This window comes from Microcaecilia unicolor, chromosome 1 (genome assembly GCF_901765095.1).
Source record: "Microcaecilia unicolor chromosome 1, aMicUni1.1, whole genome shotgun sequence".
NCBI lineage: Eukaryota > Metazoa > Chordata > Amphibia > Gymnophiona > Siphonopidae > Microcaecilia > Microcaecilia unicolor.
In genome coordinates, this window is record NC_044031.1 from 129,764,070 (window position 1) to 129,789,544 (window position 25,475).

Consider the following 25,475-nt stretch of genomic DNA (forward strand, 5'->3'; position numbering starts at 1 on the left):
TGGTTACCTTTGGGCCTGAGCAGCGTTACCTTTCCTTGCTTGAACCCAGTACTCTTTAGGCTAAAAGGGCAAGATACCTTGCATTGAAAATAATTATGCAAATTTTATACAGCCTGCCTGCAAGTATATTTTCAAAGGGTGACCCCCAATCTTGCTTTTTGCCACATTTGGAGACGGTGATCTGGGAACATATTTTGGATGGGATTGGAAAATGGTGCACACAAGGCTAGGTTAACTAGATGGTGCTTCCGTGTTACCACACTTTAACCTTCACTAACACTGGTCTGGTTTTATTAAATGGACCTATCTACCATTAATGAGGGTTAATGTGTTAGTGCACTTTAGTAAATCTAGCACATAGATTACATTAACAAATCTACATACATTTTCCATTAAACTTCTACTCGTTCAAAAGACAGGATCAAAAACTCTCAAATGTTTTGTAACCTTACAATTCTCAAAAGAAAAAAAATATGCCCATATTTTGCCTTTAAAACCTGGTGCAAAATCTGTGCATTGAAACAGATGTTTGAAAATTGCACTGTTTGGCATGGTTTGCTATCTTTGGTCATATTTGATGTGCATATATGCATTTTATGTACAGATTGCATTTTCTTTGAATTATATACATGTTTTAATTCTGGATGGTTCCTACCATGATTAGGGACATGGCAACTGGTATGACACTTTCTTGGTTTGTATATAATGCCCTTAACAATTAAACAAAAGGTAATTTTGATTTTGTGCCGTGCTCACTTGGGTATTCTGAATCAGTAGCATGCAATATTCTATTAAAAAGTGTTATTTAATACATATCCCATTTTATGCAACAGGACTTCCACTAACTGCACTACTGTACAACAACATAACACATAGGGATAGATTCTATATATCAAGCCGATTATCTTGTTATTCAATTAAGTTGTGCATGCAAATCCAGAATACGACCGTTTTTGCGTGTGCAACTTTAGTTGCAAAATATAGATTCCAGGTGATAGCCCTTAATTTGCAATACAAATGCTTTTCTACTCATAAAAATGTATAAGATGTTCTGTGAAGGAGTGTCCTGACTTGGCAAAATATTGCATGTGACAATTGGAGAAAACAATGTGCACTGTTTTTCATCTGTGTAAAGTTGGATACTTTTTACCACAGGTGATGGCTCAGAACAAAGGGTGTTGCTTATATCAGTGGTTCCCAAACCTGATCCTAAAGGCACCCTAGCCAGTCAGGTTTTCAGGATATCCACACTGAATATTCATGAGAGAGATTTGCATGTACTGCCTCCACTTCATGTAAATCTATCTTATGACTATTCATTGTGGATATCCGGAAAACCTGACTGGCTAGGGTGCCTCCAAGATCAGGTTTGGGAACCACTGGGTTATATGAAATAATAAGAGTAAAATTGTGACAATCCACATGCTTCTTTTAGTTCCGTTTAAATTACTTGGAGCATAGCAACTGGTTGCAGACTAGTGTCATATAAAATAGCTGCATTTTATAATTTTTCTTTTTTGTTTATAAGAGGAAGATGAGGAGAGAGTTTGATGTAATCCACCAAGGTTATTAAGCCTGTCTGAGCACTTTTCTAAAGGCTCTGACGTGGAATTTATATCCTGTCAGGCAACTTTGTTGTGGGTGTATTCATTCAAATTCCACCTGCCAGAGTGCTAGGAGGTAAAAGCTTGAAGCCACTCCCTCTAGCCTGGTTTCTTTCTCACGGAAGAGTCAGACATAGACAGCAGCCTTGTGCTCAGCAAGATGGATCCTGTATTTGTGTAACAAAATAGAAGACGATTTTTCCTTTTCTTTTGACATAAATCCACCGGAGTATTTTTGGGACTTAATGCCATACTTGAGTTTGTAATTGACCTGCTTCCATGGAGATCAAAAACATTGACGCAGGCTCCTGCTAGTTCACGGATTGCAGCCTTATACATGTCCTGACATTGAAAGTGTGCTCTATTTACATTCCTTGCATTATCTTCCATTGCTAAAGAATTCAGCCTATTCTTTATTCATAAGATTCTGTTGAGGGGTTTTCTTCAGCTTGTTTCTTCAAATGTTTATTTTCTGCTTGGTTTAATGTTTACCTGGGACTTTCCTGCACCTTGTGATTGCTCATGAGAATAGAACCTGTTTGTTCAAGTCTCTTCTAACACGCCTGTACAGATTGTTATTAGTAGTGCCGTGATCCGTTTTCATAAAGTTAAACAACACCTAGTCATTTAATCATCTGTTTTGGAAAGATGATATGACTTCAATGAAATATTGATTAAACTGAGAGAAAAAGGGTGGCCTCACCGGAACAGCAACATCAAGTAGAATGGATTCTCACCGTGCATGCTGGTCATCTGACATGCTGAGTGGTTTATGGCCAACCGGCCAAGAGGATGATATATATGAGGTTGAATCTCTTGTGCCCTTGCCAGATCCTTATCCATTCACCTGGACTTTGAATGATAAAAATGCCATTGTGGTGAATACTACTATTGCTCATGTTAATCACAAAAAAAATGGGCATATCTTGAAAGTAGTCTCTCAGATCTCCTTGCCCACACCTCCATACTCAGTAAGTATGAAAGGGACATTATTTTCAGAGGGATTTCAGAATTATAATTGCTAAAACCATCCTTTTTCCCCAGGTAGAGCTGTGCATTATATAAGCAATTTTGTGCTTTCAGTGTGTGTGTTCTTTTCTGTAACTGAAGTGCTTTGTTCTTTTGTAAGCATTAATTATTTACTATGGAAATGTAAGGGCCATCTATAACAGATCTATTAGATGTGACAAAATTGTAACATATACATTCGGCATTAGCTATTGAGGGGTTATTACTAATCAAAATGTTCCTCAACATTATTAATATGTGTATATAATTATCTATAGATAGAGATATATACTCCCTTCTAATGAAAATCTTATTTTTTTTCCATCATTCAGAGTTATTGTGTACTTTACATGAGATGTTTTACATTTTCCCCTTCTAATCTAGTAGTTTGAGGCAGAGCTGTTTCTTTTGAATCCTTATTTATCATTGAATTCCCTCTCTGAGGCCAAAGTGGAAACCTTGCATTAGAGCCATGCACTGATGCATAGCACACTGCTTCCTAGTGCAAGAATAATGCCACAATAACCAAATAGCAAACAGTGCACATATTTTGCACTGATCCTAACATGGGAGAGCACACACCAAAGGCATGTACACATGATTCTGCACTAGTGGCACCTGTATCTTGCGCACAAGTCAGCACCCAGACTTGCATATGCACACATTTGCACTTGTGCTAGAAGTGCAATTCTATGCATAAAAGTTTTGCAGTACCAATATTTCTGTGCATAATAACATTCCGCACATGCACAGAAGTAAGCACATCCAATTTTGGTTGATACAATTTATTTTGTGCTTAGACCTGTGGGCACATGCTGCTTGATCCAGCAGTTTACTCTTTGTTCTTGCATCCCTCCCCCTCAATTCTGACTCTTTTTTTTTTTTTTTTTTTTACCCACATGCTCTATGGAACCCAGAAAAAAGTTGCATGTCTATAAGCTTGTAGTCAAGAGAAGAAACAAGCATAAAATCTCACTAATTCAACTACAGAGGAATAAGCTAACCTTTTACTTAGAGCTTGCTTTAAAGCCTTGATTGAGCCTTTTGATCTGCGCACTTCTCTGCATCAGTGCTGAATAGCTAATAGCTTTATTACTATGGGTTTAAATGTGTTTTGTGCTGCTGCCTACAGAAGGCATAGAACTTGTTTTTATATTGTGTGCCCACCAAGGAGGAGATTCTATATATTGCGCCTAAATAATTGGCGCTGAAATCAGTGCCAACTAAGCATATTCTATCATCGGCACTTAGATTTAGGCGCCATTTATAAAGTAAGCTTAGTTGATATTTCAGCGCCTAAATCTGTGTGCATCCATTTACACCAACTAAAACATGGCGTAAATCCCAGCACATAGATTTAGGCGCACCGGGCCATATTCTATAACTAGACACCTAAATTTCAGAACACCTAGAAAACGCCTATTTCCCTGCCCATAACCACGCCGTTTTTTGTCTGCACGTTTTAGCAGTTCGGCGCACATCATTACAGAATACGCTTAGCGAGTTGTGCGCCTAAATTCTAATCAGTACCAATTAGTGCTCATTATTGCTTGTTAAGTGCTGATATCAGCACTCATTAGCTTGTTAAGCCAATTAAGTTACACTCAGTGTTATAGAATCCGTGCCGATTTCTGCGCCTAAATTTAAGCACGCTATATAGAATCCAGGGGTAATTGTACACTAAAGCCGAGTTAACCAGTATGTAAAACCTAGCACACTTTACTGCATTGGGCTCTCTGTGTAGCAGTATGGCTGAAAGAAAGTGTAGTATGTCACTATTGAGCATCTGTACTTGGTTACGGCAGTGGTATTCAGCTTTATGGTTTCAGAATGAGATGTTTGGAATGGAGGTTATATTGTCTGGTTGATTTAGTGTTATGCATTTTAAATCTGGTGATAATTTATTTTATGTATTTTAAATATATAATAATTTTGAGCATATTTGTGAAGATGGTTGATAAATCTAAAAAAAGTAAATAGCCATAGTTTGTGTTTATGAAGTCCCAGGATGTCCCATGATATGATGTGTTCCATAAACTCTTTTCTGGCTTACAATACTCATTAAAAGGTTATCAGAGACTCCTATTTGTGAAACAGGTCATGGGACTTCACTAGAAATACTTCCAATTAACATCCTGACCATTCTGTTAAGTTCTCATGTTACCGACCCCCCCCCCCCCCCCACCCCACCCAAAAAAACTCCCCAAAATCACTCTGTTTTCCAGATTAATGTTCAACACAAAATACAGGAAATTTCAACACGCAATGGAGCTCATTTTCGAAGCACATAGATGTCTCAAAATGGTCAAAAAACACATTCATCTGCTGAAAAGACTTTAATCATGATTTTCAAATAGGCAGAATTTTATGTTTTCTAATGAGTTCATCCAAATAGCAAGGGAGCATATTGTGGGCGTGTTTTGGGCAGGACTAGGGCAAGCCCAAAATTAGGACATCTTTCAGCGGTAAAGGAACAGGGAGACACGTCCAAGTAAAAAAAGGACCACTGGAGGGATTAAGGCATGACCCTTCCAAAATCTCCCAGTTGATGCTGCCCCCTCTCATCCCCTTAAGAAGTGAAACTGAAAGGGGATACCAGGCTATATGACAGCATCAGGTATTATGAGCATACCCAACAAAGCAGCAAGCAGCTCCCAGGAGTAGCCTAGCAGTTAGTGTGGTGAACTGTGAACAAGGGGATCCAGGTCCAATTCCCACTCTACGTAGTAGATTTGTGGTGGAAATTGTGAGTCTTTCAAAACCATGAAATTGCCCACTATACCTAAATATAGGAGTCACCTTCAAGGAGGAAGACAATTGTAATGGTGTACAGTTAGGTATAGTAGATTTTGTTCTGTTTCTGGAGGGCTCACAATACAAAATAAAGGAATTATAGTGGGAATTGTACCTGGTTGCAATTGTTTAAAGTCCACTGCATTGACCACTAGGCTGCCTCTTTTTATTCTTTTCTTTTCTAATTTTTTGTACTATTTTGAAACAATAACACAACCTGGAACATAACAGTTGTCCATACACAAATTCAAATACATCTCAATTAAAAGGTCTCATCAGAAACAGCCACAGACAGGTGTAAAGTGGGCCCAGTTTACCATATAGATGGGATAGTAACTTCCTTCTAGTGGGAGATGTAAATAACACTATCTCCAGTTCCGAGAGATCGCTAAGAAAATCTCTCTTCACCACTGGGTTATGGAGGAAGTCCTTACCCTAAAAGTACTGATAAAAAGGGATCCCTCATGTGAGTTAAGTCCTGCAAGATAGCATGAGAGAAGCATAGTGTCCTGTTGATATAGATCCCTATAATAACCAAACCCCAGAGTCTGTATCACTGAACGCAACAGGCCAAAGTACCCAGTCGATGGTTTACATTATAGACTATGAGTTCCAAAGACTATCACGATTCATATTAAATATGATTTTACATAATTATGCTCAACCATGTCTAGTTAATAAGATGTAATGTAATATTGTTTACTGTATACTGAACAGTTCCACTGTAAGTTATTACTAATTAATGTTAGCTAATCTTTTGATAACATACTGTTAAATGTAAACTGCTTAGAACTTGTAGGTAAATCAGGTTATAAATGCCAAATTAAATTAAATCATTTCTCTCAAAGTGATGCCAGACAGATGTTCTTTTGCCTGTTTTTTTGGCATTTAAAAATTGGACTTGTCAGTTTGGAAAATGGCTGATTTTAGATGTCTTCTATTCAAAAACATCCATCTTAGAGCCATTTTCGAAAGGGAAACCCAGATATTTTTCCTGTTCGAAAATGGCTCTAAGATGGATGTTTTTTTGGATATAATGAGCTAAACATCCCAATTCTGACTTGGAATTTTTTTTTTTTTTTTTTTCGAAAATGCCCTTCTAAATGTTAACAGATAATCAAATATATGATGCCGAAGAGTACACTTAACTCTTATTTTGAATTTATTTAACATTTTGTTTTTAAGGGAGGAAAGGACCTAAGCAGTCTGTGGCAATATCAGTGCTGTCCATACCACTCTGTGATGTTTTGCAGTGATGGCCATCCAGACTCAATTCATAGGTCAAAAAACCTTTCTTTATTCTGCAAAGTACTGTGGACAGCACTGACATGCCACAGATTGCTGAGGTCTTTTTCTCCCTTTAAAACAAAATTTTAAATAATGTAAGAGTTATGTGTAGTCTTCGGCACTGTATACCACAAATAAATGTGCAGTAAGTGTCCCATATACATTACCAATCCAAATAATCAACAATGTAATAAAACAGTTCAAAATAATCCCACAACTAGTCATCTTAACTTTATATCCATAAAGTTCAAAACTGTAGATTAACATTCCCACGCAATGAATACTTACCCTGAGTCAGCGCTTTAAGCTTTCCAAAATAATTCCTCGCCTAACACCAACATCCCATACTAAACTGTGGTAAAATTATCTTGTTTTGTTGGTGCTATGTTGTCTCTCCATTCCTCCTGGTCAATTTTTTCACATGACCTATACAAATACAAAAGCTTAATTTACAAACATAAATCCAAAAGGAATATAAAAATATCTACACACCATACAATTACTATCATGGAAAAATAATTCAACTGGGCACTAAAAACTGGAACCATTTTTTAAAAGCTTTCAAATGGTAAGGCTTATAAGTTGTAATGTTTTCTTATTGATCTTAAGTTACATCTCAAGTTTGTGCTTTTGATAGTAAAATCCTTCATGACAATTACAGTGATGCACTGTACTGAAGTTAATGCTTGTGGTCTGTTCACCCTCCCCTCACACATACACACTTTTGTGCCCAGTGTCTTGCTAGGACCTGGCAACTTTTTATCCCTGATCTGCTATGATCTAGAGATGCTGCTTTAGGATACCTTTTGATGGTTTTATTGACCTTCTTGCTGAAGTTTGCTTCAGAGATGCAGTCTCCAGATTAGTGCAATATAACATCACTGATCAAATTCATTATTTATAGTTGACTTGAACAGATAAGAGAGCAGCACACTATAAATTGCTTAACACAAAAAAGGAACCATATTAGACATCTGCCAAAACCCACAGTATGAAAACAAGGGTGTGAGTTCATTATGTTTGTTTTTACTTAATAGTAAGCAGCCATCTGTCATATTTTTTTCAAAACTGAAACAGTAGAAATACTGAGAGATAAAAAGGGATAAAAAGAAATCAAACATTTCTTATTCTTCAGTGTAATTTAGGGGTCTACGAGTTTGGTTCCACCAATTGGCCACACTACCAAAGTAGGTCTGTTGAGGAGGTGCTAAGCCACACTATCAGTAATTGTGACAGCTAGTTCACAGTATAGACCCACACACTAGCTGTCACACGGCTGATCATACCTACGACCAACCCAGAGTATTCTGAGGTCCCCGCTTCTCTTCCAATTAAGCAGCTAGCTTGGGTTTTTTGCCGTGCTAGCTGTTAGTGTGGATCCTTGCTAATATCTACATAAGATAAAACCCACACTAGCTGCTTAACACAGGGGAGCGGTAGTTTCCTACAGATCCCCTTTAATAGCCTTCCCTTAAAAGGCAGAGCCTAGAACAGGAAAGGGGTGGCTCAGTAGGTACAGAGCAGGGAGGGCATAGCCAAACACAAATACAAGCCCACAGGTCAGACCAGGCAGAGAGCCCCTGGGGAGAAACAAGTCGTCCTACGGTGTATGCCTTCACAACTTACTTATAAGGTACCAGAACTGGCTAAGGTAAGCCAAGCTTTAACTACTGTATTGTAAGGAAGATGTGCTTGAGGCCTGGTTTGAGCCATACCAGCAGGTGTTCAACTCTGCACTAAGGATGCATGAACTGCCAGTAACAGGCCCACATAAAGATTGCATCTGAGTTTCCAGAGTGTTTATTCCTTATTTATTGTACCTGTGAAGGAACAGGCTTCAGCATTTGTATTAAAAAGAAAAAACAACAATTCTTTTTTTTGTTTGGCTGTAATTCTGAAGGCTTATGCTCAAAACATGCGCACACTATCACAGGCCGCTAAGCAAATTGGAGAGAGGAATCATGGAGAGCCCTGTACAGAGCTATTTTATTGTATTTATACAGTGATTATTCTCATTAGACAAGCATTTAAAACTATACAGATAGTGATCATCCAGACATTAGGGTTTATAGATAGTGTTTGTTTTTTTTTAATGGCAATCAATAACATACAATGGCGGTATAATACCTGGGTGCCTAAATATTTCTTACAGTGCAAATGTACTGACGTTTTATTCTAAGAGAAATTCTAAAGATAAGATAGAGGCATAAGGAAAAAAACAGAAGATCCTTGGTGTCAATAGTAATTTATAAGCTTTCTAAAATATTTATAAAGCTGCAAATCAGAATAGTTCCATAGTAACATAGTAAATGACGGCAGATAAAACCTGTATGGTCCATCCAGTCTGCCCAACAAGCTAAACTCATTTTACATGGTATGTGATACTTTATATGTATACTCAAGTTTGATTTGTCCTTGCCTTTCTCAGGGCACAGACCGTAGAAGTCTGCCCAGTACTGTTCTTGTACTAAGTTCTGAAGCTAACATCGAAGCCCCTTAAAATTTACACTCCAGCCCATCCCTATCTATTCAGTCACGATCAGGGCGTAGACCGTAGAAGTCTGCCCAGCTCCCATTTTGTTTCCAACTACTGGCGTCACCACCCAATCTCCGCTAAGATTCCATAGAACCATTCCTTCTAGACAGGATTCCTTTGTGTTTATCCCACGCATATTTGAATTCCATTACAGTTTTCATCTACACCACCTCCCGCGGGAGGCCAGTCCACATATCCACCACCCTCTCCATGAAAAAAATACTTTCTGACATTAGTCCTGAGTCTGCCCCCCTTCAACCTCAATTCATGTCCTCTAGTTCTACTGCTTTTCCCGTCTCCGGAAAAGGTTTGTTTGCGGATTAATACCATTCAAATATTTGAACGTCTGTATCATATCACCCCTGTTTCTCTTTTCCTCCAAAGGTGTACATGTTCAGGTCAGCAAGTCTCTCCTCGTACAGTTTGCAACACAAATCCCATACCATTTTTGTAGCTTTTCTTTGCACCGCTTCCAGTCTTTTTACATCTTTAGCAAGATACGGCCTCCAAAACTGAACACAATACTCCAAGTGGGGCCTCACCAACAACTTGTAGAGGGGCATCAACACCTCCTTTCTTCTGCTGGTTAAGTACCTCTCTACGCCGCCTAGCATCCTACTGGCGACGGCCGTCGCCTTGTCGCATTGTTTCTTCACCTTCAGATCCTCCAGCACCAACACCCCAAGGTCTCTCTCCTTAGTCGAGCTTACTAATCTCTTCTCTCCTATCCAGTATCTCTCTTTTGGGTTTCCGCACCCCAAGTGCATCACTCTACACTTCTTGGCATTAACTTTTAACTGCCAGACCCTCAACCATTCTTCTAATGTCCATATCACATGACCTTAAAGAGGCACCATTCTTGACTGCAAAAGATGTTTCATAGAAACACAGAAAGTATTGGCAAGTGAGGTCCCTTGGTCTATCCAGTCCTCCCAGTTATACCTGAGTATTTGATCTGCAGTGTTCTCTCATCTTCTATGGTTAAGATCCTTTGGTATCTGTCCCATGCATTCATGAATTTGCCATTGTTTCAGTTTCTCTTATTTCAGTAGAAAATCTTTTAGAAATTCATGAGAGGGTACTTTCTTGAATTTCTTTTGAGCCTCTGTCCTTTCAGCTTCATGTAATTTCCACTTGTTTTGGAGCTTTAATTTTATTTAAAATGCTTCCTTTTGGTATCTGAATGAAGTCTGCCAGAATTTTTTTAGTACTAAAACTTAACTCCTTAGTTATTAAAACATGTCTGTTGGAAGATGAGGGTGCATGGTTTCACTCCCTCTGCCCTCCTGGCTATAAACCTATTTACTGTTCTCAAAAATCTGGCAGAGGAGATGGAGACATGCTCCTCTACATGTATTGGCTGCCTGTTACCATTGTAGACAATTATTCTAGTGATGGGGTTGAGGCATTGTCTTTTGCTGTTAGTTTTTCCTTGAAGAAGCCACCTATTGTTATTTGTGCTAGACAATTCTAAAAATTCTGTGGACATTTTTATGGAGCGAATAGCCCATCATTATACTAATTTTTCTCAAAATATTGTTTTGGGAGATTTTAATCTTCATTTAGAGAAAATAACTGATTCAATAGTTAAACCTTGTATTGATTTTATTCTTTCCTTTGATTTAAATGGAGGCCAACCCAAGTCGCTCACATTGCTGGTCATGCATTAGATGATGTTTTTACATCTCTAATAAATGATTTGGACAATATGACTGTATCCTTCCTTATTTGGTCTGATTGTTACAAACTAGATTTCACTTTATCTGTAGATGCAGAAAGTAAGAAACGACCCACAATAAAATCAAAATTTTAAAGGAAGGATTTTGCTTCCCCAGCCAGTTCTCTTTTTCAGATTTTACTACAAGATCTCCCTAATGATGCTGTTACAATGATTAATGATTGGAATAAAGATCTGGCTATGTTAGCTGACTCGAGTGCTCCTTGTAAGAAGATTACTCAAAAGAATTACTTCACCGTGGTTTACAAATGTATTGGCTCACAAAAAAAGAGCATGCAAAAAGTTAGGGAGTCATTGGAAATTATCTTGTGCTGATGATAAGAGTGAAGGAAATTTATTAAGGAATATAAGGAAGCCGTTGTAACAGCTAAAAAAATATATATTATTCAAATAAACTCCTTCAGGGAGTCTAATCTGAAACCAGAGTATTTAGGGGTCTTGGTTGATTATTCACTCAGCTTCAATCAACTATGGAAGAAAACACTATTCAAAATGAGACAGTTACGTCTAGTCAGACCATTCTTCAACCAAAAAGCCTTCGAACTACTAGTCCAAATCCTATCTCACTTGGATTGCTGTAATGTTCTATTTCTTGGTATTAAGTGTCAATATCAGAAAAAACTGCAAATCATACAGAATACAGCTGCAAGACTAATATACAGATTGAATAGATATACTAGTGTTTCAATTCATCTAAACAAACTGCACTGGCTTCCCATAGCAGAAAGACTCAGGTTCAAAGTTGCTTGTTTAGTTTTTCAAATCTTACAAAGCTTCACCTTTGAACTGCTAAGACCGCTTCATTATATCTACTAATGCTAGCATCACCATTTCAAAAGATAGTTTGAAATCAGAAGATTTTCAGCTTTCTATTCCCCATACTTGGAGTCAAAATATTGAACTTTCTACCTATTCCCATCAGAACAGAAAATAGCTACTTCAACTTCAGAAAGAGGGTAAAAGAAAACCTTTCTCTTCTCAAAGACTGCGTCATAATAATCCATCATGACTTCTACTTCCTAGTATCATTCATCCTTTCCTTTAATGTTTTTAGTCTCATGCATTGCACCAATGGTCTCTAATGTTTCTCATACCTCACACTAACACTATAGAATGTAAACCGCACTGAACCCTGGAAAGGGTATATAGATACAAGAATTGAATTGAATGATTCTCTGACCTTATTTTATGTAGTCCACTCGCTTTTTTCTGATCCCTCTAAATGTTCAGATCAATGTACTCCTACAGCTTATGATCTTGCTAAATATTTTGAAGGGAAAAAAAGTATTGACTATCAGGTCTAACCTAAGTACCTTTAATCATCAATTAGAAATTGAAGATGGCATAAATGACATCCGGATAAACTGTGTTTGGTCTGACTTTCCTTCTGTTGCTCTTGACTTTCTTATTAGTTGCAAAATTCGAAAAGGAATATTGGGATTCTGATCCTTGTCCTGCTGGCATGCTAAAATTCTACCTTCGGAGAAAGTCGTCTTTGGTTGCAAAATTTTCTTGATCAAATGTTTTACCCAGGGATATTTTTCACAAAAGCTTTCTACAATTTCACTTTTGCCCTTATTAATGGATCACGCCAAATCTACAACGGTTTGTACAAATTATTGCCCTGTCACTAGTGTCCCATTCTTGGCTAAGACAGCAGAGGCTTTGAGGCATATTTTCAAAGCACTTTGGGAGGCTAAGTTCCATAGGTTTCTATGGAACTTTGGGAGGCTAAGTGCTTTGAAAATAAGCCTCTTTATGTACTACACTATCTTTAAGATCATCTAGACAAATTTTACTTGCTTGATAAAATACAATTAGACTTTTGAAAAGTTTTATTACTGAAACTTGTCATCTCCTTAATTACTGAATTAAGAATGTTAGAATCTGGCCGCTGTGCTATTTTAATGCAACTGGATCTTTCCGTGGCATTTGACATTGTGGATCACAGCCTTCTATTACCCAAGCTGAGTTCAGTTGGATTACAGGGAAAGTCTTAGAGTCGTTTACTGCTTTCTTAAAATCTAGAAATGGCAAAGCTCTAAGCAATGGTATCTGCTCTCCTTCTTGGAACTCAGTCAGTGGAGTTCTCTAAGGTTCACCTTTATCTCCAATTCTTTTTAATGTGTTTTCTTCAGTTCTTTAGATTTTGAACTAAAGTCCTTGGGTTTAGCCTACTACATCGATGCTGATGACATACAAATTGTTTTTCTAGTAACATCCAATATTCAAGATGTCTTTGATAAAATAAATGACTGTTTTACTAAGATCTCCCATTGGATGAGTTCACATATGCTTACTCAATTCAGAAATAAAATGTTTTATTATGGGTGTGTAGAGACTTTTCTTTATTTCCAACTCAAGAGCCCAAAGGAGGGCAAAACAATTACATTCCAAACAGCAGTCTGCAGTTTATGAGTTTGGCTCGATTCAAAACTAATGTGGGATACTCAAACAGTTAAATCAGTATTTAGTAAATTTAATTTTCTAAGACAGATTAGATCTCATAATAACCTTCAGAAGGTTATTCATGCATTGATCTCTTCAACACTTGGCCATTGTATTTCTCTTTACACAGGATTGTCTAAAAATAAAATCATTACATAGTATCCAACTACCTCAAAATACGACAGCTAGAATTATTTTGAATAAATCCTATTTTGATAGTGCCGCTCCTTTGCTGAAAGCATTACACTGACTTCAAGTGAGTGCTCAAATCCAATTTAAGATGTCTTGTTTCATATTTAAAACTAGTAGAAAAGGCCCGTTTCAAACACAAATGAAACGGGCGCTAGCAAGGTTTTCCTCAGAGGGTGTATGTGTGAGAGAGAGTGAATTTGCGAGTGTGTGAGACAGACTGAGTGAGACTGTGTGTGTCTGTGAGAGAGAGAGAGTGTGTGTGTGGCTGGGGCTCCCCTCCCAACCAGTTCCAGTGTCCCCCCTTCGTCCGTGTTCCAGGGTTGTCATCCCCCCCTCCCTCTGTTCCTCAGAGTTCCAGGGTCGTCCCCCCGTTTTTGTTTTTTTTTAGTTTTAGTACAGGTGGTGCATTCCACCTCCTCCCGTCTCGTCCCCTCCTCCGAATTCCAGGGCCCCTTCTCCCCCCCTAGTTCCAGACCCCCTCCCTCCATCCGAATTCCAGACCTCCCTCCCTCCATCCGAATTCCAGACCCCCCCCCCTCTGAGTTCCTGAGCCCACCCTTCTGCTCTCTGAGTTCCAGACCCGAACTCCCAGCCTCCCTCCGATTTGCAGACCCTCCTCCCTCTCTCTGTTCCAGATCCCACCTCCCTGCCTTCCTCCCTCTGAGTTCCAGACCCCCCGCCCTCCGATTTCTAGACCTCCCCCCAGTAGTTCCTGACCCCTGGACCCCCCTGCCACAACCCTCTCGAACCCCCCTTCCTGCCACCAACTGTCCCCCGCCACCGCCGTCACGTACCTGTGCTGGCGGAGGACCCCAACCCCCCCAGCCAAAGTCCTGTTGTCGGCTGCGCAGCGTGGAGCCGTGGACAAATGATTAAGTTTGAATCAGTTTGTGTGCGTCAGACGCACGCACACAAACAGAATCCAACTTGATCATGTCATTCGTCCACGGCACGAATCACGGCATAATGGGTCCAGTGATGTCAGCTGGGGCTTCGGAGCCCAGCGAAGAAAGTTACGGACACAGGCAAGCAGGCTCGTAGAACGTTGGTGGTGAGAATTATATATATAGATTATATATAGATTGTGTACTGATCATCTTTTGTCATCTTAATTCTTTACCAGCCACTTGTAATACTAATAGGTTGCTGCATAAAAACAAATTTTCTTTCCAAGTTCCGTATTCTTCATGTAGGAACACGTTCCGTTATGCTGCTGTCGGACTTTGGAACTCTTTTCCGTTGGCATTATGGATTGAGCATGACTACTTGAGGTTCTGTAAAAGCTTGGTTATTTAACAAATATTTAAACGTCAGATAGATCAGTGTTTCCCAAGTTGGTCCTGGAGTACCCCCTTGCCTGTCTTCAGGATATCCACAGTGAATATGCATGAAAGATGTGCATACAATGGAGGCAGTGTATGTAAATCAATCTCATGCATATTCATTGTGAATATCCTGAAAACCTGACCAGCAAGGGTGTACTCCAGGACTGACTTGAGAAACACTGAGATAGATGACTATTATTAGTGATTCTTCAGCTTTGTTTTAATTTATTGTATTGAAATATTTGAATGCTTTTGTGAACTGTTCTGAGATCTTAGGGTTTGACATGGTATATAAAATTTGTCATGCTATGTATTTGAATGCTTGTGTTATGCCCTCCCCCCCTCCCTCCTTCCCTTTCTTCTACAGAGTACACCTTTATCTCCTTTTGTCTTTGTATGACTTATAGTATAGACCATACCAAAGTATTATATATGTGGTAAAAATAATTGTTCTCCTTTTTGGTTATCTGTATATCTTGTGTTTTTATGAAATTTTAAGGTTTTTATTGTTGTGCTATTTGCCCCCTCCCTTTTGATTCGCAGTTTATCATGTTTTCAGTGTTCCATTTTTTCCTCTCTGGATTTGTAAATCACCGTGATGTCTCATGACGATTTGACAGTATACCAAGAGGCGTAATTTCAAAGCACTTACACTTACAAAGTTACGTGGAGGGGCATAATCAAAAGGGGCGCCCATGTTTTCCTGAGGACGACCTCGCAGGACGTCCTGGCGAAGGGGCGGGAAAACCCGTTTTATCGAAATGAAAGATGGGCGTCCATCTTTCGTTTCAATAATACGGTCGGGGACGCCCAAATCGTGAAATTTAGGTCGACCTTAGAGATGGTTGTCCCTGTTTTTCGGGGATAATGGAAACCGAGGATGCCCATCTCAGAAACGACCAAATTCAAGCCCTTTGGTCATGGGAGGAGCCAGCATTCATAGTGCACTGGTACCCCTGACATGCCAAGACACCAACCGGGCACCCTAGGGGGCACTGCAGTGGACTTCAGAAAAAACTCCCAGGTGCATAGCTCCCTTACCTTGTGTGCTGAGCCCCCCAAAACCAACTCACCACAACTGTGCACCACTACCATAGCCCTTATGGGTGAAAGGGGGCACCTACATGTGTGCACAGTGGGTTTCTGGTGGGTTTTGAAGGGCTCACATTTACCACCACAAGTGTAACAGGTAGTGGGGGGGTGGGCCTGGGTCCGCCTGCCTGAAGTGCACTGCACCCACTAAAACTGCTCCAGGGACCTGCATACTGCTGTTATGGAGCTGGGTATGATATTTGAGGCTGGAAAAAATATTTTAAAAATGTATTTTTTGAAGCTGGGAGGGGGTTAGTGACCACTGGGGGGAGTAAGGTGAGGTCATCCTCGATGCCCTCTGGTGGACATCTAGTCATTTAGGGCACATTTTTTAGGCTTGGTCGTAAGAAAAAAAGGACCAGGTAAAGTCGTCAAAGTGTTCGTCAGGGATGCCCTTCTTTTTTTCCATTATCGGTCGAGGACGCCTGTGTGTTAGGCATGCCCCAGTCCTGCCTTCGCTACACCTCCGACACCCCCCCCCCCCCCCTGGTGAACTTTGGTTATCCCCGCAACGGAAAGCAGTTGAGGATGCCCAAAATCGGCTTTCGATTATGCCAATTTGGGCGACCCTGTGAGAAGGACGCTCATCTTGCGATTTGTGTCAAAAGATGGGCACCCTTCTCTTTCGAAAATAAGCCTGATAGTAACCTATGGATCGTTGTAAATCTAAGAGCTTTGAAAATGAGCCCCCAGATATACTAAATAAATAATTAGTTATGCTCCTATAAAACACAATAATGTAAACATTAAACATTTGTAAAGTTTTCACTTTCTTCTTCTTGATGCTACAGTCCAGGTCATGATATTGAACATTCATAGTTCAGAATAGCTACTTTTGAGTATCTATGGTGAAATGCTGTTTTAATTTGTTTGTAGAAGATCTTCTTTTATATTGTTATATGGTTCTTAACAGTTTGTACCGATATGGTGTTAATTGTGTTTGCTTCATGTTCATGTACTGGTTGGTTCATCCAATAAAGATATTACCAAAAAATAAAAAAAGAACGTTATAATGTAAATGAATAACAATAAATTCAGGGAAACACAAAACCCAATAGTTGTTTACAGTATGTGTATTTCAGTTATTTTTTTATAAATATCCAGTGGCTATAGTTTTATTTTTCTCTTTCTCCTCCAGCTTGAACATGCTAAGGCTACGCAGACAGAGCTCATACGAGAATCCATCAAAAGGAAGCAGGAGATCTCTGAATTGCTCAAATGCCAGGAAGAGCTGCAAGAGAGACTGTCAGAGGAGGCCAAAGCGAGAGAACGGTTGGCACTTGAACTGAGTAGAGCAGAGGGTAAGTATGATGCTCTGCAGTTGTAATCTTGGATAAAAGTATAAATTAAAAAATCATAAATAATAATGGAAAACTTTGAACTGTAATTCAATAATCTGCTTTTAGATGTCTTTTTTTCACCTAATTACCCTCTTTTTGGGTATAAAATTGTTGGTGATTTCATGACACAGGCACTTTTGTTGGGTAGCTCTTCTGATAACACTGCACTGACGTTTGTTAGCTGCACAAAAGGCATATATATACAGTGGGGGAAATAAGTATTTGATCCCTTGCTGATTTTGTAAGTTTGCCCACTGACAAAGACATGAGCAGCCCATAATTGAAGGGTAGGTTATTGGTAACAGTGAGAGATAGCACATCACAAATTAAATCCGGAAAATCACATTGTGGAAAGTATATGAATTTATTTGCATTCTGCAGAGGGAAATAAGTATTTAATCCCTCTGGCAAACAAGACCTAATACTTGGTGGCAAAACCCTTGTTGGCAAGCACAGCGGTCAGACGTCTTCTGTAGTTGATGATGAGGTTTGCACACATGTCAGGAGGAATTTTGGTCCACTCCTCTTTGCAGATCATCTCTAAATCATTAAGAGTTCTGGGCTGTCGCTTGGCAACTCGCAGCTTCAGCTCCCTCCATAAGTTTTCAATGGGATTAAGGTCTGGTGACTGGCTAGGCCACTCCATGACCCTAATGTGCTTCTTCCTGAGCCACTCCTTTGTTGCCTTGGCTGTATGTTTTGGGTCATTGTCGTGCTGGAAGACCCAGCCACGACCCATTTTTAAGGCCCTGGCGGAGGGAAGGAGGTTGTCACTCAGAATTGTACGGTACATGGCCCCATCCATTCTCCCATTGATGCGGTGAAGTAGTCCTGTGCCCTTAGCAGAGAAACACCCCCAAAACATAACATTTCCACCTCCATGCTTGACAGTGGGGACGGTGTTCTTTGGGTCATAGGCAGCATTTCTCTTCCTCCAAACACGGCGAGTTGAGTTCATGCCAAAGAGCTCAATTTTTGTCTCATCTGACCACAGCACCTTCTCCCAATCACTCTCGGCATCATCCAGGTGTTCACTGGCAAACTTCAGACGGGCCGTCACATGTGCCTTCCGGAGCAGGGGGACCTTGCGGGCACTGCAGGATTGCAATCCGTTATGTCGTAATGTGTTACCAATGGTTTTCGTGGTGACAGTGGTCCCAGCTGCCTTGAGATCATTGACAAGTTCCCCCCTTGTAGTTGTAGGCTGATTTCTAACCTTCCTCATGATCAAGGATACCCCACGAGGTGAGATTTTGCGTGGAGCCCCAGATCTTTGTCGATTGACAGTCATTTTGTACTTCTTCCATTTTCTTACTATGGCACCAACAGTTGTCTCCTTCTCGCCCAGCGTCTTACTGATGGTTTTGTAGCCCATTCCAGCCTTGTGCAGGTGTATGATCTTGTCCCTGACATCCTTAGACAGCTCCTTGCTCTTGGCCATTTTGTAGAGGTTAGAGTCTGACTGATTCACTGAGTCTGTGGACAGGTGTCTTTCATACAGGTGACCATTGCCGACAGCTGTCTGTCATGCAGGTAACGAGTTGATTTGGAGCATCTACCTGGTCTGTAGGGGCCAGATCTCTTACTGGTTGGTGGGGGATCAAATACTTATTTCCCTCTGCAGAATGCAAATAAATTCATATACTTTCCACAATGTGATTTTCCGGATTTAATTTGTGATGTGCTATCTCTCACTGTTACCAATAACCTACCCTTCAATTATGGGCTGCTCATGTCTTTGTCAGTGGGCAAACTTACAAAATCAGCAAGGGATCAAATACTTATTTCCCCCACTGTAGCAGAGAGGTGGATCCAAGGCAGGCAAAAGGCAGTGGGGGAGAGAGTACTAGGGACGTGGCAGTTTCCTTTGTTTATCCATTGAATACATTATTATTGTCTTCCTGTGTGGCATATCACAGTGGTTGTTGACTGATTTTAATTCCATTAATTTAGGTCCTGTCTAAGGACCTCAGAATCGTAGGGATATCAGGGCAAAATGTACGCTGTTCAAGAAGGGTGGTGTTTTTGCAAAATTAATGTTGTGTCTTTTAAATTTAAAATTGCCAGGTATTTTGGGAGTCAAATTGGTATTGCTGCATTCTTTCCACTTTAGTTTGTAAATCAAAATATTTTGTTGTTTTTTTCCAACTGCTTTTTCATTAGTTCTACTATCACTGGGTATTGCCACATCTATAAACCATACATTTTCTTTTCTTTGACCATGATGTTAGGAGTGTTGTGCTGTAAGGGCTGGATTCTTTGTAAGGCGCAGCGAGTAGCGTGCATTAAATTGTGCATGCTGCCAATTTATGCATGCTACTCGATTGAGTAACAAGCCAGTTAGTCATGATAATTGGCTGATAACCAGTGATCACTTATTGACAATAATTGGAATTTACGTGTGGATTTTAAGCATATTCTAAAAAGAGTCGCCTGTAAATTCCAACACGTGTAATTGAAAAGGGGGTGTGGCCATGGGAGAAGTATAGGCGTATCAGGGGAGTCAATCACATTTACGTTCGCTGTTATAGAATTTAGGGGAACGTGCATGCATTTAGGTATGTCAAATTAAAGAGACCTAACAGTATTGGTGTGGGGACTCTTCAAACTACAACCTGATTATGTCCCAAACATCCGATCTTTTATATTTAACAAAGTCCAGTTTCATATATTCATCATATCTTTAAATTCACTTCCTGCAATTTTTTTACAGGGATCATCACAGTTTTCAACAGCATTTCCCGTTTGGGCACAGCGTCCCATTCATTTATGGCAGTGTGTACCTCTTCATAGATCTACCCGATTTTTTTCAATTTTTTTTCCTTTCCTTTCTTTTCTTATACATATATAAATAATCTTCAAAAACTTTTAACTTTTAAGGTACAAGCAACAAAGTACTTAGCTTTGGCAGCAATTTTGCAAACGGGTCAAACCTTTGCCAACATGGCCAGGTTTCATAGTTCTTCATCAGGGTAGAGGTTTGCAACTCATTGTCTGCTCTTGCAACTGCAAAAACAAAATGGCCATTTTTTTTTGCAGAGCAGACAATGAGTTGCAAACCTCAACCCTGATGAAGAACTACGAAACCTGGCCATGTTGGCAGAGGTTTGACCCGTTTGCAAAATTGCTGCCAAAGCTAAGTACTTTGTTGCTTGTACCTTAAAAGTTAAAAGTTTTTGAAGATTATTTATATATTTATAAGAAAGGAAAGGAAAAAATTTTGAAAAAAATTGGGTAGATCTATGAAGAGGTACACAATGCCATAAATGAATGGGACGCTGTGCCCAAATGGGAAATGCTGTTGAAAATTCTGATGATCCCTGTAAAAAAATTGCATGAATTGAATTTAAAGATATGATGAATATATGAAACTGGACTTTGTTAAATATAAAAGATCGGATGTTTGGGACATAATCAGGTTGTACATTTAGGTATGGGCATTTATATCAGGTTTTCAGTGGTGTAAATGGCTGTGCCTAAATGTACACACGTTCCCTTGGCCTATGCGCTGTTTTATAAGCAGTCTCATACTGTAGATGTGGTTTATAGAATAGTGCTTATTATTCTGACACACTACATTTAAGATGCATATAGAATCTGACCCTATGTGTCTGGCAGTTTGTATTTTAAAGTCCCAGAAAATCTTGACCTGCTCATTTTCTCAGTGAAATGTTCCCAGTAGTTGTTTGCCATAGTAAAAACCATACTTTATACAGAGATTCCAGTGGATTAATTTAGCCACTTGATCATGGTGATTCTTATAGTCAGTTTGGACTATTTTGTTGTAGACAAGGATTAGATGATCTACAGTTTCATCAGTTGCTTTGCATAATTGGCAATTGCAGTCATTTGAACATTTTTTTCAGTCTTAGCTTTCATAACATCAGTTTGTAATACTTGTTCTTGGGCTGCTAAGATCATGTCTTCAGTTTCTTTACATTCTCCAGTTTTCAGCTGTTCCCTTGATAGTTGTCACATTTTCCATGAATATCTTTTATGTATTGATCATGCAGTGTGGCTTGTCTTTCCAGTTGCTTGACAGTCATTCTATTTTTGTTTCTGATGTTTTCGAAAATGTTCTTTGCAAGCGTGGATTAACATAGGCTTTTAGCTTTTTGTACTATTCAGGCCATAATTTGGGCTAATTGAAATTATTATTATTATTATTATTAGAGGTATTATATCAGGTTTATTTTTCAAAACCTAAAATAGTGCTGGTCTTCAATGGCTAAGAAAGCTATCTCTAAGTTACCATAGCCATTTTTTACTGTAAAAATAATAATAATAATAATAAAAACTGAGTATTTCTTTTTATTTTGTTAGAGAGGTGGGGGGGAAAGGGGGTTATAACTTGTAGTTTGGTGGTGGTTGTAATTTAACTTTGGTTGCTTGCCTGCCATCATGCTGCTGCAATGTCATAAGTTATGGCAACTTGCCAGGTCTTGTTGATGTAGCAGCAATATGCGGGTAGGAATAGATTGTGGGGGGGGGGGGGGGTAATTACCTATTTTCTCCTGTAGTTTCTAGTCTACTTACTCTTCTAGCAGCATTATTATCCTCTCACTTTCTGTGTAACACCTGGAATGATATAGAATACAACGTTTGTATGGCAGAACTAGCAAGTTTTACTAACAGACACCAACTGATTATTTTGTAGAATTCTCAAGAGTAGTAATTAAATGCAGGACCTTGGTGTCTAAGGTAGTGAGCCCAAAACAAAACCTATCAAACACGTACTATACAGAGAATGACTACAAAACATGCAGCCAGTATTCGTCACCCACCTCCCAGGTCAGGGCACCCTTATAATTCTGCAGCTGCGTGAAGGACTACAAAATCCTGCCCTTCTCATAGAATTCTGCAGGAGACTGTTGGGCTGAAGTAAGCATCAGCCTGTACTTCCCTTGCACTGATCCATCCAGGTTTCCTTAAATGGAAAACATAGAAGCATAGCACTGTACCTTCCACTGCTGCTTCTGCACAGCCTAAGGCTGTATTGTTTCACTTTGAATTAGATGCAGTGTAGTGTCCCCAGCATGTCAAAGTGCAGTAATCTTCTCTTGGAATCCAAAGGAAGAAGCAGCCTGAGGCACTGTATTTCTCTCATATTTTAAGTTCTGGGAAGCTCTGATTAGTAGGGAAGAGAGAAGGAATTCAAAGCCAGCACACTGATCCTGATCTTTGCTGTCAGAGGAGAAAAGCAACATGGCCCCACCAGTAAGAAGAAATCAGAGCACACCTTCCTATTACTTTGTCTCCTCTTTCCCTATCCCTTTTCCCTGCATTTAAAAGTACATCTGCTTTGAAATCTGTGTGCATACATTTACCATTGAGTGGATGGTAGTTTTCAGCCTTAAAAATTTACCCTGATAATTGCTTAGTTACCTGGACAGTTCCTTTGAAAAGTGTATTCTAACTCCTTTCAGAGCCCTCCCCCCTCCCCAACGCAAATGTCATTTTATGTTTCTTTTTTTACAAAAAGCAATACAAACTATTTCTATATTTATATCTGGACACCCTGGTATCTGAAAAATGTCACTGGGGCAGTTAACCCTTAGCATCCAAGGCGCATTCCTTCTGATTCTTTAAATCACACACACACACTTGCACCCACATCAAAGAAGGAGCTTGAAAAGTGTGAGACTGAGAGCTGTCGTATGAGTGTGACATACCCCTAGTGTGTGAGACTTGGCATTCTGATGTATGTGTCTGTGACTTTGATGGTGCCCCAGGCCATGGGGGGGAGGAGCATCCTCTTCCAGTGATTCAGGCAGGGGAGGAGTCTCTGCTGATGATTCATGTGCCATCAGGTTCTCTTCAAGATGCACAGAAGTGGCCGCTTAAAAGCAAAGTTCTGTGGTTCACTATAGTGACAGGGGTGGTAGCATGATGCCCTGGGTGTTACCCATCTTGCTCACTTCTGACAGCTCTAGGGTTGCAGGGTATGGAGTAAGAAAAGACATGAGCAGGAAAGGTGTGATAATTAATCCATCTTTCCTCCCTCTCCTAGTCCAGGATCCCCTCCCTCCCCCTCCCCCCACTGTCTTCTCTTCCCAGCTTTTCAGGATCTCTTCCCTCTCCCCCTACTCCATTTGCTCCTGATTATCCCTTTCATCATGTATCTATCTGCTCCTAGAATGCTGAGATCACTTAACCATGACACTTGAGATTTCCTCCCCATTCCCTAGATCCCATCCTCTACCCCTATTCTCTGTCTCCATTCTGATCATTTTGGTGCTTGGGCAAAGTAAGCATATTTGTCCTCTATCTATCCATCCAGCCTGATCCATGCTCTTTTCTCTTTCCATCCTGATTCCCCAATCCACTTTCCCTATCTCTCCTTCGCCTCTGTCCCTTCAACCAAGATGGCTTTTAATGTGCTGCCAGCCTAAACTTGCATTTCAGTAATTTTTCTGACCCCTCACTGGCTTATGCACCAGGAGTAGTTGCTCTTGTTGCCCACCCTTAATTATAGTCCTGCTTCTCCATGCTTCGTAGCACTGATCACTAGTATCCCTCCCCCCACTCCCACCCCCAATGAAAACAGTGATCTGGACACACATGAAATGCCAGAAAATTTTATTTTGATAATAAATTTACATTATTTAATCTATGCAATTTGCCATGTGGTTGCTGCAGAATTTGACAGACCCATTCTTCAGGAAACTAGTGGCTGTGTACATACCATGCTGTATACCTAAGGTGCAATTTAAGTACATAAGTATTGCCATACTGGGACTGACCAAAGGTCCATCAAGCCCAGCATCCTGTTTCCAACAGTGGCTAATCCAGGTCACAAGTGTCTGTCAAGATCCCAAAACAGTATAATACATTTTATGCTGCTTATCCTAGAAATTAGCAGTAGATTTTCCCCAAGTCATTTTAATAATGGCTTATGGACTTTTCTTTTAGGAAGCTATCCAAACCTTTTTTAACCCCCACTAAGCTAACTGATTTTACTACATTCTCGTGCAATGAATTTCAGAGTTTAATTATATTATTATTATTTATTTGGATTTGCTCACACCTTTTTAGTAGTAGCTCAAGGTGAGTTACATTCAGGTACACTGGATATTTCTCTGTCCCAGGAGGGCTCACAATCTAAGTTTGTACCTGAGGCTATGAAGGGTTAAGTGACTTGCCCAAGATCACAAGGAGCAGCAGTGGGATTTGAACCGGGCACCTCTGGAATTCAAGACCAGTGCTCTAACCACTAGGCCATTCCTTCACTCCAGGCCACTCCATATGTTGAGTGAAGAAATATTTTCTCTGATTCGTTTTAAATTTACTACTTTGTAGTTTCATCATGTGCCCCCTAGTCCTAGTATTTTTGGAAAGAGTAACCAAGCAATTCACATCATTTTGTTTTTTAAGTTTAAGATTTTATTACATTTTTAAAGTTAAAACAATAAGAAACATTCAATGGATACACTTTGTTCCTTCAGTGCACCCACACAACAGTCAGTGCAAACCAACCAACACTAAGCCCGCCCCCATCCTCTCGCCCCACCCCTTTATTTTCCACCTATAATCCAAACACCCAAGTTTGTAATCCGCATCAAATCTACAAAGAAATTTGTGGAATATAAGAGATAATATAGTATAGTATAGATGTCAAAATTTGATTAGGATAGGAGGAGTCCTCCACAAACTTCTCATGAACATGTAATAAGTTAGTTTCCTGTACAAAACATGTAGCTTCTCTCAGCCTTTTAAGCTCCTAAAACATCATTTTCCTCTTAAAGGGGGAATTAAGCCCAGGCACATTATATGATATAACTTTGAATTTAGATCCATCCATAATCACAACTAATTATCCAGAGCCTCAGCTCAATGTGTACTATAAGCTCCCCAGCCCAGAAACCCCCCAAAAGTGACCTCCGGTTAATCCACATACCCTCTCCCCACCTCCCTCCCCTCCTTCATTCATTTTCCCTAGTGGGAATCACCATGCTTCCCACTCCAAACTCAGGAAGCAACCTCCCGTGGGTCTTATCTTACTTCCCAGCCCTCATCATTGCTACCCTTTCCCCCTTCTATCCCCAGCAAATTAGGAGCCCCACTGTAGATCTGTCCCATACTCCCTTTATTACCTAGAACATTCCAACAAGC

At 39.8% G+C, this 25,475-nt stretch overlaps 1 protein-coding gene and 1 long non-coding RNA gene across 4 annotated transcripts in view; one reads left to right on the top strand and one right to left on the bottom strand.

Moving 5' to 3' along the window:
• Positions 1–25,475, top strand: part of AKAP9 (A-kinase anchoring protein 9) — a 547,514-nt gene that overhangs the window by 278,319 nt on the left and 243,720 nt on the right. For all 3 annotated transcript variants that reach the window (XM_030200158.1, XM_030200166.1, XM_030200175.1), the window contains one exon: positions 17,162–17,324. In XM_030200158.1, the coding sequence (XP_030056018.1) occupies positions 17,162–17,324 (163 nt within the window). The remainder of the gene's footprint in view (positions 1–17,161; positions 17,325–25,475) is intronic.
• Positions 6,987–25,475, bottom strand: part of LOC115468452 — a 144,472-nt gene continuing 125,983 nt past the window's right edge. The window contains exon 3 of the long non-coding RNA XR_003941872.1: positions 6,987–7,118. This is a non-coding gene — a long non-coding RNA (uncharacterized LOC115468452). The remainder of the gene's footprint in view (positions 7,119–25,475) is intronic.